This window comes from Mytilus edulis, chromosome 8 (assembly GCF_963676685.1).
Source record: "Mytilus edulis chromosome 8, xbMytEdul2.2, whole genome shotgun sequence".
In the NCBI taxonomy this organism is placed as follows: Eukaryota; Metazoa; Mollusca; class Bivalvia; order Mytilida; family Mytilidae; genus Mytilus; species Mytilus edulis.
In genome coordinates, this window is record NC_092351.1 from 67,187,464 (window position 1) to 67,203,415 (window position 15,952).

The 15,952-nt window shown below is 32.5% G+C and overlaps 2 protein-coding genes across 2 annotated transcripts in view; one reads left to right on the forward strand and one right to left on the reverse strand.

Moving 5' to 3' along the window:
* The window catches only part of LOC139486831 (uncharacterized), a 45,095-nt gene extending 35,523 nt beyond the window's left edge, over positions 1-9,572 (reverse strand). Inside the window, exons 1-8 of the mRNA XM_071271836.1 lie at positions 9,502-9,572; positions 9,369-9,405; positions 7,603-7,685; positions 6,865-7,000; positions 6,212-6,334; positions 5,626-5,670; positions 2,392-2,451; positions 1,484-1,621 (exon numbers count right to left, since the gene is read on the reverse strand). Of these exons, the coding sequence (XP_071127937.1) occupies positions 1,484-1,621; positions 2,392-2,451; positions 5,626-5,670; positions 6,212-6,334; positions 6,865-7,000; positions 7,603-7,685; positions 9,369-9,405; positions 9,502-9,557 (678 nt within the window). The 5' untranslated portion in view covers positions 9,558-9,572. The remainder of the gene's footprint in view (positions 1-1,483; positions 1,622-2,391; positions 2,452-5,625; positions 5,671-6,211; positions 6,335-6,864; positions 7,001-7,602; positions 7,686-9,368; positions 9,406-9,501) is intronic.
* A 5,173-nt stretch (positions 9,573-14,745) lies between these two features.
* LOC139486832 (AF4/FMR2 family member 1-like) overlaps positions 14,746-15,952 on the forward strand; it is a 68,763-nt gene continuing 67,556 nt past the window's right edge. Inside the window, exon 1 of the mRNA XM_071271837.1 lies at positions 14,746-15,226. Coding sequence (XP_071127938.1) covers positions 15,186-15,226 — 41 coding nt within the window. The 5' untranslated portion in view covers positions 14,746-15,185. The remainder of the gene's footprint in view (positions 15,227-15,952) is intronic.

The window sequence follows — 15,952 nt, forward strand, 5'->3', positions numbered from 1 at the left end:
AAGCTTCTGTCCAAGTTTGGTAGAAATTCAGTATAGTTTAAGAAAGTTATTAAAATTTCAAAAACTTTAACCACAGAGTGAATATTTGTGGACGCCAACGACTACGACGACGACGGAATGTAGGATCGCTTAGTCTCGCTTTTTCGACTTAAGTCGAAGGCTCGACAAAAACCAAGAAAAATACTCATTTGTGCCCCTTTTGGCCCCCAATTCCTAAATGTTTGAGCCATAACCCCCTATAACCATCCTGTGTGGTGTAATTTCAGAGAGATTTATACACTTAAACACAAGTTATTGACTGGAAACTATAAATATGCTTACTTGGGCCCCTTTTTTTGTCCCTTATTTCTAAACTTCTAAACCATAAACCCCCAAATCAATCCCAACCTTCCTTTTGTGGTTATAAACATTGTGTTATAATTTTTTTGATTTCTATTTACTTATACTAAAGTTATTATCTGGATACCATGCGTCTTCGGATGATGACGACAACATGATAGCATTATACGAGGCAAAATATTTTTGCGGTCCTATCAAAATCAACCCTTTTTTATTAATAAAATCCTATAACTCAGAAAAGTAAAATCTTAAATTTATAAAAAAAACCAAAGTGAGCTTACGTCAACAGATAAAAACAATTCACGGGAATTTCATGCAAATTGGTTAAAGCGTTTTGTAGTTATTATCTAACGTGTTAACAACAGACGGACAACAGTATACCATAATACATCCCTTAAACAGGTGTATAACAAGAATGTGTCCACAGTACACGGATGCCCCACTCGCACTATCATTTTCTATGTTTAGTGGACCATGAAATTGGAATAAATTCTCTAATTTGGCATTAAAATTAGAATGATCTTATCAAAGGGAACATGTATACTAAGTTTCAAGTTGATTGGACTTCTACTTAATCAAATACTACCTTGACCAAAAACTTTAACCTGAAATTTGCACTATCATTTTCTATGTTCAGTGAACCGTAAAATTGGGGTCAAAACTATAAATTGGCATTTAAATTAGAAAGATCATATCATAGGGCACATGTATACTAAGTTTCAAGTTGATTGGACTTCAACTTCATCAAAAACTACCTTGACCAAAAACTTTAACCTGAAATTTGCACTATCATTTTCTATGTTCAGTGAACCGTAAAATTGGGGTCAAAACTATAATTTGGCATTCAAATTAGAAAGATCATATCATAGGGCACATGTATACTAAGTTTCAAGTTGATTGGACTTCAACTTCATCAAAAACTACCTTGACCAAAAACTTTAACCTGAAGCGGGACAGACGGACGAACGAACAGACAGACAGACGGACGAACACACCAGAAAACATAATGCCCCTCTACTATCGTAGGTGGTATCGTAGGTGGGGCATAACAATAGTTGTCTTCCAATACAACATGATTTTTCTGAGAAAGACATTCTGTATTTTTAGTTGATACGCCTCTGCAACTGTAGCGTAATTTTATTACCTGTACTGAATTTGTGGAAGGTTTAGCTTTGATTTTTGTGTTCATTCTTCCTTCTGCAAACAACTTTTGTTTCTTGGCTTTCAATTCTTCCTCACTTAAAGATGACATTCTCTTTTTCACAGGCAATGAACCAGTACTCTGAAAAATTATTAGTATGTTGATTGTCAAATTGGTCTATCAGTCAAAAATAATGATCAACTAAGTATCCCTTTTTAAATCAAAAATTATGATCACTTATTCTAAGTTTGGTAATATCATGTCTATTTTCAAACATTTTTGAATTGAATTATGTTATTGTTTTTATCATTTTGTTTCATGTAGAAAGGATATAAAAGACTGTCTCAAAGGTTCTCCTTGTTTCACCCTTCTTAAACAGTCATAGAAATTGTGGTTTGGCATTCATCAAATTTTTCTTAGGAATGTATTACAAAATTAACAAAATTCAGCAGCATCAAATAAATTCTTAAAACAGGATATGTCCTGTTGGTCCTGTGCTAATTTTGAGGACTGTTAAAAAAATTCTGGTGTGCAGATTTTGCAGTTTAATGACCATCTATGAATGCTGATATCTTATGTAGCTCAATGAATACTGATATCTATATGTGGCTTGATGAATAATGATATCTAATGTAGCTCAATGAATACTGATATCTAATGTAGCTCGATGAATACAGATATCTAATGTAGCTCAATGAATACTGATATCTAATGTAGCTCAACATGCTCAACAGTGCTCAATGAATATTGATATCTTATGTAGCTCAATGAATACTGATATCTTATGTAGCTCAATGAATACTGATATCTTATGTAGCTCAATGAATATTGATATCTTATGTAGCTCAATGAATACTGATATCTTATGTAGCTCAATGAATACTGATATCTTATGTAGCTATCAGACAAACCTTTCTATTTGTCTCATCTTTTACTTTTGGAGGTCGACCAACAGTTCCTGTGCCTATGGACTAAAATAAAATATTACTATATTTAATTAAATTATTCATGTGAGAAAAAAAATTCTTAAGGGTAACCAGGAACCTAGTGCCTCGTCTACTTTTGCTATAGTCTATGTTTTCAGTCTGATAGAATACGACGAAATGTAGGATCACCATGTCTTGCTTTTGCTACAAAAATGGGTGGTTTCCTCAAGATACTATCTTTAATTGTAAGAAGCTTCTGTCCAAGTTCGGTAAAAATCAAGGATGGTTATAAATCTAATAAAAGTTTTAGAAACTAAATGCAGACTGTATGAATTTTAACTGGAAGGAAAACTAAGTCCTTTTGTAAGTAAGATAGGGAAAAACAGGAAATAAATTTTTTAGTAAAATTTCCTTTAAGATACTAGCTTTTGATCATGCAACACTAAACTTCTGTCAAAGTTTGGTACAAATCCAGAATAGTTTTAGAAGGATATAAAACAAGAATGTGTCCCCAGTACACGGGGCCCAACTCGCACTATCATTTTCTTTGTTCAGTGGACCCTGAAATTGGGGTAAAAACTCTAATTTGGCATTAAAATTAGAAAGATCATAGCATAGGGAACATGTGTACTAAGTTTCAAGTTGATTGGACTTCAACTTCATTAAAAACTACCTTGACCAAAAACTTTAACCTGAAGCTGGACAGACAGACGAACGGATGCAGACCAGAAAACATAATGCCCCACTACTATTGTAGGTGGGGCATAACTATAGAGTGAATGTTATGTTAACTGGCAGCAAAACTAAGTCCATTTATAAGTAAAATATGGATAAACAGAATTTTTTTTCTTCAAAATTTACTGTCTTATGAATTGAAAGGTCAGTTTATCCCATTCATACAATAGAAGTTTACCTATAAGGGTCAGAATGGGGTTTACAGAATAGAGAATAAATGTAATAGCAACAAAAAATAGAGAATAGAGAAAATGAACAACAAAATAAAGAATAGAGAATAATGCAGTGCAAAAGTATAAAGAATAAATGTGCAAAATAAAAAGGAAACTTAGGTAACTGTAATGCAATATCGATGATATAATGATCAATGTGCATAATTGATAAATAATCTTGTAACAGAAAGACTATATAGTAAAATCCTTTTCATGAGAATTTGCTTTACAGAATGAGAGTTATTTTTAAGGCTATTAAAAGAAAAATGCCCTAAAAATTTAAAGAATACAGATATTAAAAAACCCATGCAGGTCCTCATGTCATTTACATTGTCAAAATATAGGACACATCTAGTCAAACTGGTTTTAAACTAGACATCTAGTCAAACTGGTTTGGTATAACTGACCGTTTCTTGCCCTATATGTCTATTTCACAGTGACCTTATGTGTTTGTGCTAAGAGTACATTGTACTGTCAAATTCATTGATTTTCTGTTGGGACATGACCTACATTGTTAACATGCAAAATAGTGGCTTGAGATTTCAACTGATATTAGTATAATAAATTAAAATTTGGAATATTATATCCTGGTTGATGATGTTTTTTTTTGGGACCAAGATGTTTTCTTCATTCTTGTTCACATTATGATTATTTTAACCATCAACATTGTTCAATGCACATTTAAAGATAGAAAAAATTTCAGCTGAGTCTCATTTATAATATTTTGCAACTTAATAATAATCTGTCAGATTTGGTGTAAACAGAAAACAAGACCCTGCAAGCATAGTCTATTTCTATAACAGTCAAGCAGATAGGTTTTTTTATATCTGAAAAAAAAACTACCATGTAAAGAAATATGCAATTAAAAGGCCTAAAATAACCCCTAAAATTCAACATTAACAGATTTTTAACAATTAAATCAAGATGCACAAAGTTTTAAGTATTGGTCAGAATATAGGGTTCTTTTGTACTTTAACAATATCACAATAACAATAAAGTGACCTTAATTTTGGACAAGGTAAATGGCATGAAGCCAAATTTATCAACTTCTATTGTATGAATGGGATAAACTGACCTTTCAATTCTCAAGGCTAAATAAGTATTTTATAGGCTAAATACAAACTTACCTGTCAAGGTAGAATTGTAATCTGAGTGATACCAGTGTTTTTCAAGTCACCATAAAGCTTTTGGTTAAGTTTGGTAGACATGCAGGACAGTTGAAGTAATTTATCAGAACTTTAAATAATTTAACCACAGAGTGAATATTTGTGGACACTAACACTGAGGACGGATGTAGGATCTCTACATCTCGCTTTTTCAACAATAAAACTGATAGTTTCTGTTACTGTCTTTTAGTTTTCTGTGAATGATTTGAGAATTACAGCATCTTTGTCTCTCTTTTAGGTTGTATCAAGTAGTTTTGAAAAAAAATAGAGAAACAGGTCTCCAAATGCACAATGCTAACAGGTAATTTAGTGACAGATATGATTTTCTCTAATTTTTGTGCTATTTTCAGATTTCTTAATCGGTGTGAGAAAAATATTTCTCCTCACTAGTGGAATATATCTGTTTCGGCAAATATTGGTCGAAAATTAATTATGTAGCCGTTTCTTCTGAATTTTCCTATTGTGACGTCATGAAAAAAGGTGACCATGTCGTATGATGTAACATGTAAAGAACACAACTTTCTGCAAATCTTTGAAAACTCAAAAGGATGGATAAAAATCATTAGAGAAATAGATTCAACCACTATAAGTCTTGTACTACAACATTTCTCAGCAGTTAGTTTTCAAGTATATAAAAAGCTCAGCAAGCCTCACACCTCAAATATTAAAATTTAAAAACGAAGATGTGGTATGATTGTCAATGAGACAACTGTCCACAAGAGATCAAAATGACACAGATATTAACAACTATATGTCACTGTACGGCCTTCAACAATGAGCAAAGCCCATACCGCATAGTCAGCTATAAATAGCCCAGATATGACAATGTAAAACAATTCAAACGAGAAAACTAACAGCATTATTTATATAAAAAAATGAATGAAAAACAAATATGCAACACATAAACAAACGACAACCACTGAATTACAGGCTCCTGACTTGGGACAGACACATACATAAATAATGTGGCGGTGTTAAACGCTCCTGACTTGGGACAGGCACATACATAAATAATATGGCAGGGTTAAAACTGTCTCTACAGAGAATTATCTTAACACACTTGTTGCAGTGGTGGAATCTATATAACAACGCTTAAAGTAACTCACCTTTCTTTCTTTCTTATCTTTGACTGGTGTTGCATCTTTTTTCAACTGATAATAATAATAAAATATTAAAGAAATATGACATAAATTTATAAAATATAAAAAAAGTTAATTATTTGACTTATTTTAATATTTACAGTTAATGATGATCAGTTGTAAGTAACATAAGAACAGATATAAAAGTTACAAGGTATTTTTAGTAGAAAAGTGTTTTTGTTCAATGAGCTGCAGAGTACTGTCTATCTGTTATAGTTTCCATAGGCATAATTAGCATTACTGAAACAAATGAAGAAGATACCCCACCTCTGCTTGTATATGTAATAAATATATAAATATACATAGTTATAGTTTGAAAATTATTCATGCAGGGTTTTTTTCACCTCCCTGTTGAACCTTACATTTCCTTAATAATTTCAAATTATTTCTATAGAAGTACATACTTGTATGTTTATTGTACCAATTATGGTACACATTTGACAGATTTGTACAAAAATAAATTAATACTTTTATATATGCAATGTAGAAGATCCTTTAACATGAACACTTTAAGGAAAGCCCCAGTAATTTATTGAGATCAACTTGTTTTCACCTTTGGTTTCTTGCCACCCATTGGTTCTCTAGAGTAATCTTTGATAGGACTATCTGAACTTCCTGGGAAAATCTGGGCCAACTCTTCGTCTATAGATGGTAGTTCCAGTGTCCTGGAGTTTTTCTGAGAAAAAAATATAATATAAACTCAGGGCTCTTCTAAGTTCAACACTTGATTGATTGCATCACTTTTCTTCCTTGTATGGAATGCAATTATACGAAAGCTCACAAAAATAATTTTATCCTGCACCAAAAACTTTTATACACAGAAAAAGCTACAAATGATCTCTTCTTTTTTAACCATGTAGTTAAATTTTATTTGCATCAACATGATTGCCTTTTAGTGCTGAAATTCCCCATAACTCAGGATTCAACTCCAACAATTGATGAAATCAGTGAAAGTCACCCATCAATTGCAAAATCTTGACAGAATTGTGTTTTTAATTGCATTTTGTGCTATTTTAAGTGTCATTGAGATATTAACATTTGTTACTTATTAACCAGTCAAACTTATCTTGATAATAAAAACCTCTGAATTTACAGTATCTTAAACCTGAAACCAGACAGGAAAACAGAGACGGACATGAAAAATTAATACCCCCAACCCACTATTGTAAGTTGTGACACATTCTGGGCCTAACCCTTGAGACCTACTGTAGCAGGCTGTGCTTTCACTTCATCTTCTATGGCCTCCAACGCCTCCTTGTATCCTTTAGGTATTCTACTGTTCAATTTAAACTTGTTTCTGTTGGCTGCATATAAATAAATATTCTCTTCTGGAATCCAGGCACTAAAACAGCAAAATAAACTTTATTCTAGCTTATATACTGAGCCAAAAAGGTTAAGCAACAAAAGTGTGAAATTTTATTTTATTACAAGATCATAACATACAATTTTAATAATAACAAAATGAAATTATGACATGTCAGAAGCAACATGAATTTTTATCACTGACATTCATTAGGATTTTCTTTGTATAGAGCGCCGGGATGGTCATGATACGGAAATGAGTATAGTGTTATTCAAAATCAATTTCTCAGCCATGCCCCAAGTGCACTAATGAAGGATTGGCAGGCACACCAGCAGCTGCCCTTAGTCATGCACTACATTTTGAGGCCAAAAAAAACTTGTCATGAGTTGACGTAAAGCGAAGGTAGCACTCCTCCCCTGACGATGTTTTTTTTGGTCTACGAGATATCAACCTATCCTGTGCAGTTGCAATTTGTCAATATCTGTAATTCTCAAATGTTAAGCAACTAAAAAGTACCTGGATTGATTACTGTTATCTATTCAGTGTTTGGTTAAAAATAACCATTTTCCCTTAAAATGGTAAAAACAAACAAAACAACATCTAGCATCATCGACAGATATTCTTTCAATGTTTTTACTCACTAGTTTTCTGATCCAAAGAAGAAGACAAAGTGATGTAGTGTTTTCTTCAGAGGTTTCTTAACCTCATCTTTAGGAGCAATGACCTACAAAATATAATCATTAAAATGTTATTCAATTAAAGTTTTCATAAAGATTTATTGCAAAAATGTACCTCTGAATATACCAATATATCAAGAAGTGTTTAATCATTTTTTCTTGTTTTTGAAATTCTGAGTGTCAAAATGATTTTTAGAAAATAGTACATGTGTATTAATAGAACCACTTAACTTTGCATCATAACCTTGAGTAGGTTAAGTGTAGTTGGGTATTCTTCAACTAATTATTTACTTACTATACATCACAATCATTGGCTTAAATCTAAATGAATGCTAAAATGTACATTCCAAGCCCAATTTAAAAGTTCTTTGTTAAATGTACATTTTTTTAAAGAATTAATTTGTAATTTTTTACCTTTACACTGGATATTTATTAAAGATGTTCAAATTACGTTGAATTTCAATTAATGCAAGTTATTTCGAACATCTTATACAAATGCCTCATGTATATTGGGAACACTTTTAACATAAAAATTGTTAAATCATTTCAACTGCCATGACTGCTCACATTAGCAAAAATTATCATTAAATTTTACAATTCAATGTAAATATTTGAAAGATGCTGTGTAAAATTTACTTTTCATAGATATTAGAAGATTTATATGGAATTCAGGAGACTCATGTCAATTGTATGGAAGTCATGCTTTTATAGATGTATTTCATTTTGAGATTTAAAATAGCAAATATCAAAGGGTTCAGCACCATGTTTAACCATGTCACATTCTGTAAATGTACCTGTCACAAGTCAAAATCCTGGAATTTAGTGGTTGTTGTTCACTTGTTGCTGTATATCATATTTGTTTTCCTTACTTGTTTGTTCAAACATCAGGCTTGTAGTTTTATTGTATGAATTAACATTTGTCTAAGAAATGGCTGAATCAAGATTAATACAACTTAATTTAATTGCATTTTCAGATTATTAATTCTTTACTGAATTCTGCTGTTCATTTTTTTTTATTCCAGCAAGGGATGCCATAATAAACTAAGATGGGGAAAGAATTTTTTCCAGAGCTCCATCATATATATGGGCCGTTGACAATTATTGTTAATTAAGTTTGTGCCAATAAAATATTTGTATTTGTATATATTACATGTATTATAAAAACTTGATAAATGTAAAAAAAAACTGTATTGATTAATATAGAAAAGTTATTTGCAAATCAACAGGTAATTCAAAATGTGGAACCTTTCAAGTACAACACAGGTGTTCATTTTGCAATTTTCTGACTTGATTGCTTGAAAAAAATTAACACCAAATAAGCACAAGTCTGAAACATAAAATGCATATAATTTTTAAATAAAGCTTAAGTCTCCTTAAATTAATGCACAAGTGTGTCTGTATTCTAAGTAGATTTTTAAGGATTTTAATGCACAAACACAACCATATTTGTCAATTCCTTTTGATGAACTTTAAAATGATTATTGAAACAAAGGCATAATTTCAATCTCAGGGGAGATTACTCTGCTCTGACCGAGTTAATGGGATTTTTAACATCAAATATATCTGCTGCAAGTAATCACAGAGATAAGATTTACATTTTTTATGTTCAATGAATGATATATAATGACTAATAACTACAGAAAGCAATTGAAAGTGTCCTTTCTAAGCTCTTTTGGCATTTGTTAAGATTGTTGACATGCCGGTCTGGCAAGAGGTCGAAGTAATCTTACCTTTCCTGGCCATGAGGGGAATCCTTTCATCTTCGCCCTTAAAAATATAAATGAAAGATTGTTATTTTTTGTATTGCATTATATAAGTTTCTAAATTAAATCATTTCAGTTGCGTTTTACTATGTTTTCTTACCAGACTAGGTCTCCGACTTCAAACTTAGACTCCATTTTTGAAGCAGAATGATGCATTGTGGGAAGATTATAAGCGTGGGGGAAATCACCTTCAGATGTGGCCAACGGGGCACAACTCTGACTTCTTTAAAGGTTCCCGCGCGAATGTCATGTTAAAAGAAGAGACTAAGCGCCCTTTGAACATTATTCGACAAAAAAAATAAATTCTTCAAAGAATGCATTTTTAAGGCATGTCGTTTCGTACCTGGTCGATTCGTAACTACATTGATTTGTAACTGAGACGTTTCGTACCTGGTATTTTAAATTAATTATTAAAGTTATTATTTATAAATGATCAAATCGTTCATCTAATAATAACAATATTGTAATGTTTTTAATTTAAAACTTTCTTATATCTTTTTAATTATTGGCTAATTGGTAACTACGCTCGGTGACAGCTTTAATGTTTTTATGACAACTAATGACAGTTAATAAAAAGTAATTATTGTAGGTGTAAAGTGATTAAGTTGATTAATGGCACATGACCTATGACACACGACCTAAAAATAATTATTTTCTACTTTTTTCTCACTTTTACATGCCAATGCATAACCCTCCTCCTTTTTCACCCAGGCTGGAGACTGGCGTTGACGGAGTTAAACTCGGTTTTTGTTTTGTTTCAAAGTTTTATTAGAACACTTATCTTACTCTATTCCCTTTTCTTTTTTTCAGAAACATCACTATGTTGTTCTTTGTTTGCATGTTTATACTGGCATAAAGCCTGATTTTTCATCCGAAAACCCCTGGTATAAACATGAAACAAAGTATTAGTTGGCCGGAGCAGCAGGAGCAGTTGGTCCGTATACAAAAGCACATCTCCTTAACAATGTACTACAGGACATCTGGTTTTGAGTGTATTTATCCCAGAATGAGAAAATGCCGCCCTTGTATGTAGTGGGTCCTCACATGCTGATACCTTTTTAGTTTACCATCGGATACTAACTTGATCTGTAGAGGAAGAAACGATGTCTCCCTGTGTAAAAGTCGACATAGATAGAACGGAGGGTTGCCGATGACAGCTTGGGTGTTAAGGTCGTTGTGCCATCCCTCTCAATCCGACTTATCAAGTTCTGTCGAAACAAAGCTTCACGGGGTAGGCGGGAGAAAAGTAAAGTCATTGAGACATTTTGATCTCCACATAGTGAAGAAATTTAAATCAGACTTTGTTTTCATACAGATTAGGGAGAATGACATATGTGACAAATTATCTGCATCACACCCAGCCTCAGAGATAATACAACTCGCAAAAGATGCCAAGCGCTTATGTGTTCCTTCTATAGTTATAGGCTCCAATATCGTCAGACTAAAAACAAGAAACATAAAAGAAACAGCTTATGATAGAAAAAAAAAAGAAGATTAATAAAGAACTCAGCAACATAAAGATGAGTGGTGTAAGTATTGGAGACATCAAGACTAAATACTTTGATAAAGACGGGGTACATCTAAATGATGATTGTCAATTTAAATTCTTCTGTTCTATTCGCATGTGTGCAAAACTGTACTTGTAAAGTGTAAAGTTATGTGCAATCAATTATTTAATAAATAAATATAGATATATATGTACATCAATAGGTCTTTTTATTATTATTTAAGTAACCTACGACTCGTATTATTATTATTATAAATTGATATAAGGTTACAAAACGTCTCAGGTACGAAATGACCTAGTAAGTTAAGAATCGACTAGTTACGAAATTACCTGCACCCGACTTTATTCTTTAAATGAATCTTTTCGGATTATTCTCACTGATTTATGCTTATTTGTTTCACCTACCTGTACGTTGGACCTGGGACATAATATATTGGTATAACTAGTTAGTATAAAAGTTCCAGGTAGGACTGTCAATCCTGACCACATTTACAGCATACTAATGAGCCCAAGAAAAAGAATAATTAAGAAGATAGTCCTAAAAAGACACCCCCCCCCCCCCTTTTCCTAAAAAGTAGCGATGATAGATATAAACGAGTGTAACAAAAACTATGGAGACAAAAATTTGAAGAACATTGGGTTCCAACAGGGACTTTCCCAATCTGGGACTTTCCATACTAACCGACACTACTTACTATTTCTAGTATAGAAAGTCTCTGGTTCCAATCACACGAGCTTTAACTGATCTGGGCTGAATCAATCCGATTTCCGTGATGGTATCTAGGAAGATATCCCCGCCTGCATAATTACAGTACTTCGTTTGAATCGCAGGGCCGGGAAAGGAGGATTGAAAATTTAAAAAATATATAGTGCAAACATGGAGAACCTCAGCTACACTATAGTTTGCATAGAGGTCCAGGTTAACATAGTTTTTTGGAGGACTGTCTTTAAATCCATTTGCCTTTTTTGAGTATTGCGTGTTTGAACTTCTTGGTCTACACAAAAATTTGTATAGTCAGTGGCGGATCCAGAAATGTCCATAAGTTGGGGCTCACTGACTGCATAAGAGGAGGCCCGCTCCGATCATGCTCCAGTGATTCCCTATATAATCAACCAAATTTTTCCCTGAAAAGGGGGGCCGAGCCCCCTGGGCCTCCCCTTCTAAATCCGCCTCTGATAGTAAGTGCCTATACAAATCCTTGGTCTATTCGGATCTTGTAATGTGTGTCATAAGTGTTCGTTATTTGTCACATGGTATATCCATGAGATCGTTCACCATGCATCATTAGAACTGGTTCATTTGTAGTTTTTTCCTCTCGTGTCTTGCAGTGAAGTCGTAAAATCATTTTTGAATTACAAATGTGTTTCGTATGTAAAATTTTACTTCTATTTTAGTTAGATTTTTTCAACAGTTTTACTGATATCATACAATACCAAGATATTTTATTATTTTGTTTTAAAATATTCCAAAAAGGTTGGGTTTATTTTTTAAGATCAATAAAATCATAGTCCGGAATCAGAGCACTGATGACCATCTACCAATATAGATAACTTCGAGGATTTATATGTAGAATGTATTGGATTTTTTTTTTAAAGGAAACAATTGTCACAGCAGCTATAACAATATAAAGGTTAATCAAATATCATTGAAGGTCATTTAAGTCAACTTAAGGAGCATAGTATAACTCACAGTTTCCCTAAATAACATCAATATATAAATTAAAATGTGATATCCCAATAGTAAACGAACAGCCATTTGACAAAAAAATACATCTATATAACATTATGAAACGAAATCTCGTCTCTTTTAAAAGTGTTGTCGGACATTTTTGTAAAAAGTTTCTAATGTGGAACGTAAATATCTAAATATAGGAAAGGACAATTATATTGTTGTTTAAATTATATCAATATCAAAGTAAGTTACTTTGGCACATTTCGGCTGTTTCTCCATCGATGTGGTATGATTGCCAATGAGACAACTATCCACAAAAGACCAAAATGACACAGACATTAACAACTATTGGTCACCGTACGGCCTTCAACAATGAGCAAAGCAATAATACACACCAAGTCTGCTGTTAATGTCCATATAGAAAACTAAGCTACAAATTGGGGATAGACTTTGTTGAAGAAATGTCTATAGATAATGTCAAGAAAAACATTTACAGCTTATATCATCAAATCAGATCTCATAATATATCTAGTATAATTAATGATCTGTAAAGTTTAGAAGAAGCGTTGCAACACATTATTTTGCCATCCGATTTTTCAAATGACCATTTTTAAGAATTAAATAAGAAAAAAGTGTTTGATAAGCCGGATTGCGTTGTAGTGTAAAATCACAAAAATAGTGAACTCCGAGGAAAATTCAAAATGGAAAGCACCCTAATCAAATGGCAAAATCAAAACGGTACGTCTAAAAAAATCAAAAGCTCAAACACACCAAACGTGTAGCGAGTAGAAACGTCATAACGTCGACCGAAATAAAATACAATCTAATGCATGCACCTAAAGATATAAGTCTAAATTGAAAACAATGTTCAAATCTATGATTGCGTTGAGTAAAAATTGCAATTTTTAGACATGACTTTGTGCATGCAAAATAAATTTCTTGCATGGTAGAGGGTTCTAAATACAGCTCAAACAACATTTTCCAAAAGACTAAAAAAAGTGACAAAGTATATTCAAGTTTCAAGTTTTTATTAAATCAGGAAAATCAATACAAGTATAATGATGTCTTCCCCAACATTAACATGATATTACATCACATAAATAAATATATATTATGTATGACAAAATATCAAATCAAGGTTAAATGAATAAAATTACAATTTTTTAACAAAACGCATTTCAGTGACCAAAGGTCGTCAACTGGACAACTGAGGTTCTTAAACCCTGCCGACTTCCATTGACGATTGCCAAATAAAATGATCACAGATGTAACAAAATGGATCTGATTAATTATTTACAAATTTAATTTATTTTCAGTGTAATGTCTGTATAATACTTATATCAAACAGAAAACAACAAACTTGCCGCAAACGATAGTATATCGCAAACAAAAGGTGCAAAATTTGTACACCATATCCGGATTTCGACAATGAATGTCACTTCATTGATGTTAGGATTCGAAACGGTATTTGTTAGGCCATATAATTTACCTCAATTTAAGATGGACACTTGAATAGTTTAAGAGTCGAAATATATACTAGTATTCATTTATATTGCCGAATGGTTGTTCAAAGACACTTTCAGTAGCATTGGCTATTTTGTTATCACCAGTTTTTATTAACAGGAAATTCCCGAATGTTGATCGAAAGCCCGGAGAGAACCAACGATCACCAACGCCTGGCAATCGTATATTAAGAGTCGAATTCACCTGCCACGTGCGATTTCAAATTGCATATTCCTGATCGACCTAATTGGTACAGCATTTTCCGAAGAAAACAATGCGTTAAACCTATATCTAAAGCTAGCTAAACCATTCACTTGTATTATAGTAGTTTATAGACTATAGTTCCGTTCTATTGACAGAATAAAATAATCCTGCCAACTTGACTGACATAGTTAGGCGTTTTATTATTTATTTATTTTTTTCGATTCCCGAAGTTTATATTAGGAACTACCCCCTCGACTTCTCCGGAGCTCGTAAAGATAAAAGCGCTTTTTTGAAGAAAAAAATAAACCTTTAATGCAATTTGCAAAAGTAGGCCTAAATTAAATTTGTTTTCAACCAAAAAAATACAAATGAAAGTCGCGCCACATCAAATAACTCGTCCAAATTTGGTCACATGATGACTGACCTTCACCTCCCTATTTACTCAGAAAACGTCCGATGTTTTTATATAGAATATGTAAACTTTTTACAAATCTTGAGCGATGTCTTTTATTTTCGTTTTAATCTATAAGTATTTGATATAATATCCTTTACAAAAGATCTCCAATTTGTGACAAAAAGTTAATGTTGACAGCGCGTATGAATTTTCAGGTATCTGTAAATAGTCTAAAATGGTGGAAAAAGTGCTGAGACATTAGAAACATGTAACGATAAACCGAAAAAACTGACTTATTTCACGTCATTTTTATAGCCAATGGATATTTATGTTAAACTGGATCTTTTCTCGCTTTGAATTTACTAACTTTTGTTTGAAATATTGTTAAACGCTATATAAACTGTGAAAAAATGTAGACGATGCTTGCAATCTGGGACAGTGTTTCACATTTGTGGAACGATATGTCACAAATGTTCTTATACATATTTCAACATTAATGGACATATGTCACAAAATCTGGGGTTGAAAATGGCAATGAGACCTAGGTATGTAATAAGTTTGAGGTGATAGAAAAAGTTTTAAAAATGTGCATGTGCGAACTTTCTGGTGTTTGTGCAAACTGTTTTTCCCGTCTCAACAAAGATTTGGGATTTTCCATCCGCAAATAAACATATTAGTTTTAAGATATGTAATGTTGGCTATTTACTGAAGCTGGGAATTCTACAAATGTACATACGTGAAATGTCTAAGAATTATATTAAAAGGAAGATGTCTTTGGTAAAATTTGACAGGCATGTAGTTGTACAGTACAATGTATGTCCCCCAACACTGCTCAGTTTGGGATAGTGCCAAAGCTGACTTTCTACTGATGTTCTTAGTCAATTTTCTGCAGTCTATATTCTCATATCAGGACACGACTACAGGACAATCTATAATTGTATTCAGGTTTACAATATTTGGAGAACACCAAATTATATTATTATTTTAGGATCTTGACAACACAACTGCCTGCTAATGTCTAGTATTTCAAAAGAAAAATTATCTTATAGTACACCAGATGTTCTAGTGTCACAACCTAGTGTTTCAGATTCTCTAATAGCAAGAAGGTCTACAGGCTTGTTGTTTCTAGACTAAGGACGTGAAGAGTCTTTGTATATCTCAATATATGTAGTCCACACAAGGTTTCAGTTCATCATGTTCATTGAAAACAAGTCCCCTTATGTTGGCACATTTAAGAAACAGTTTGTGTAAAAGTATTACATGAACTTCTT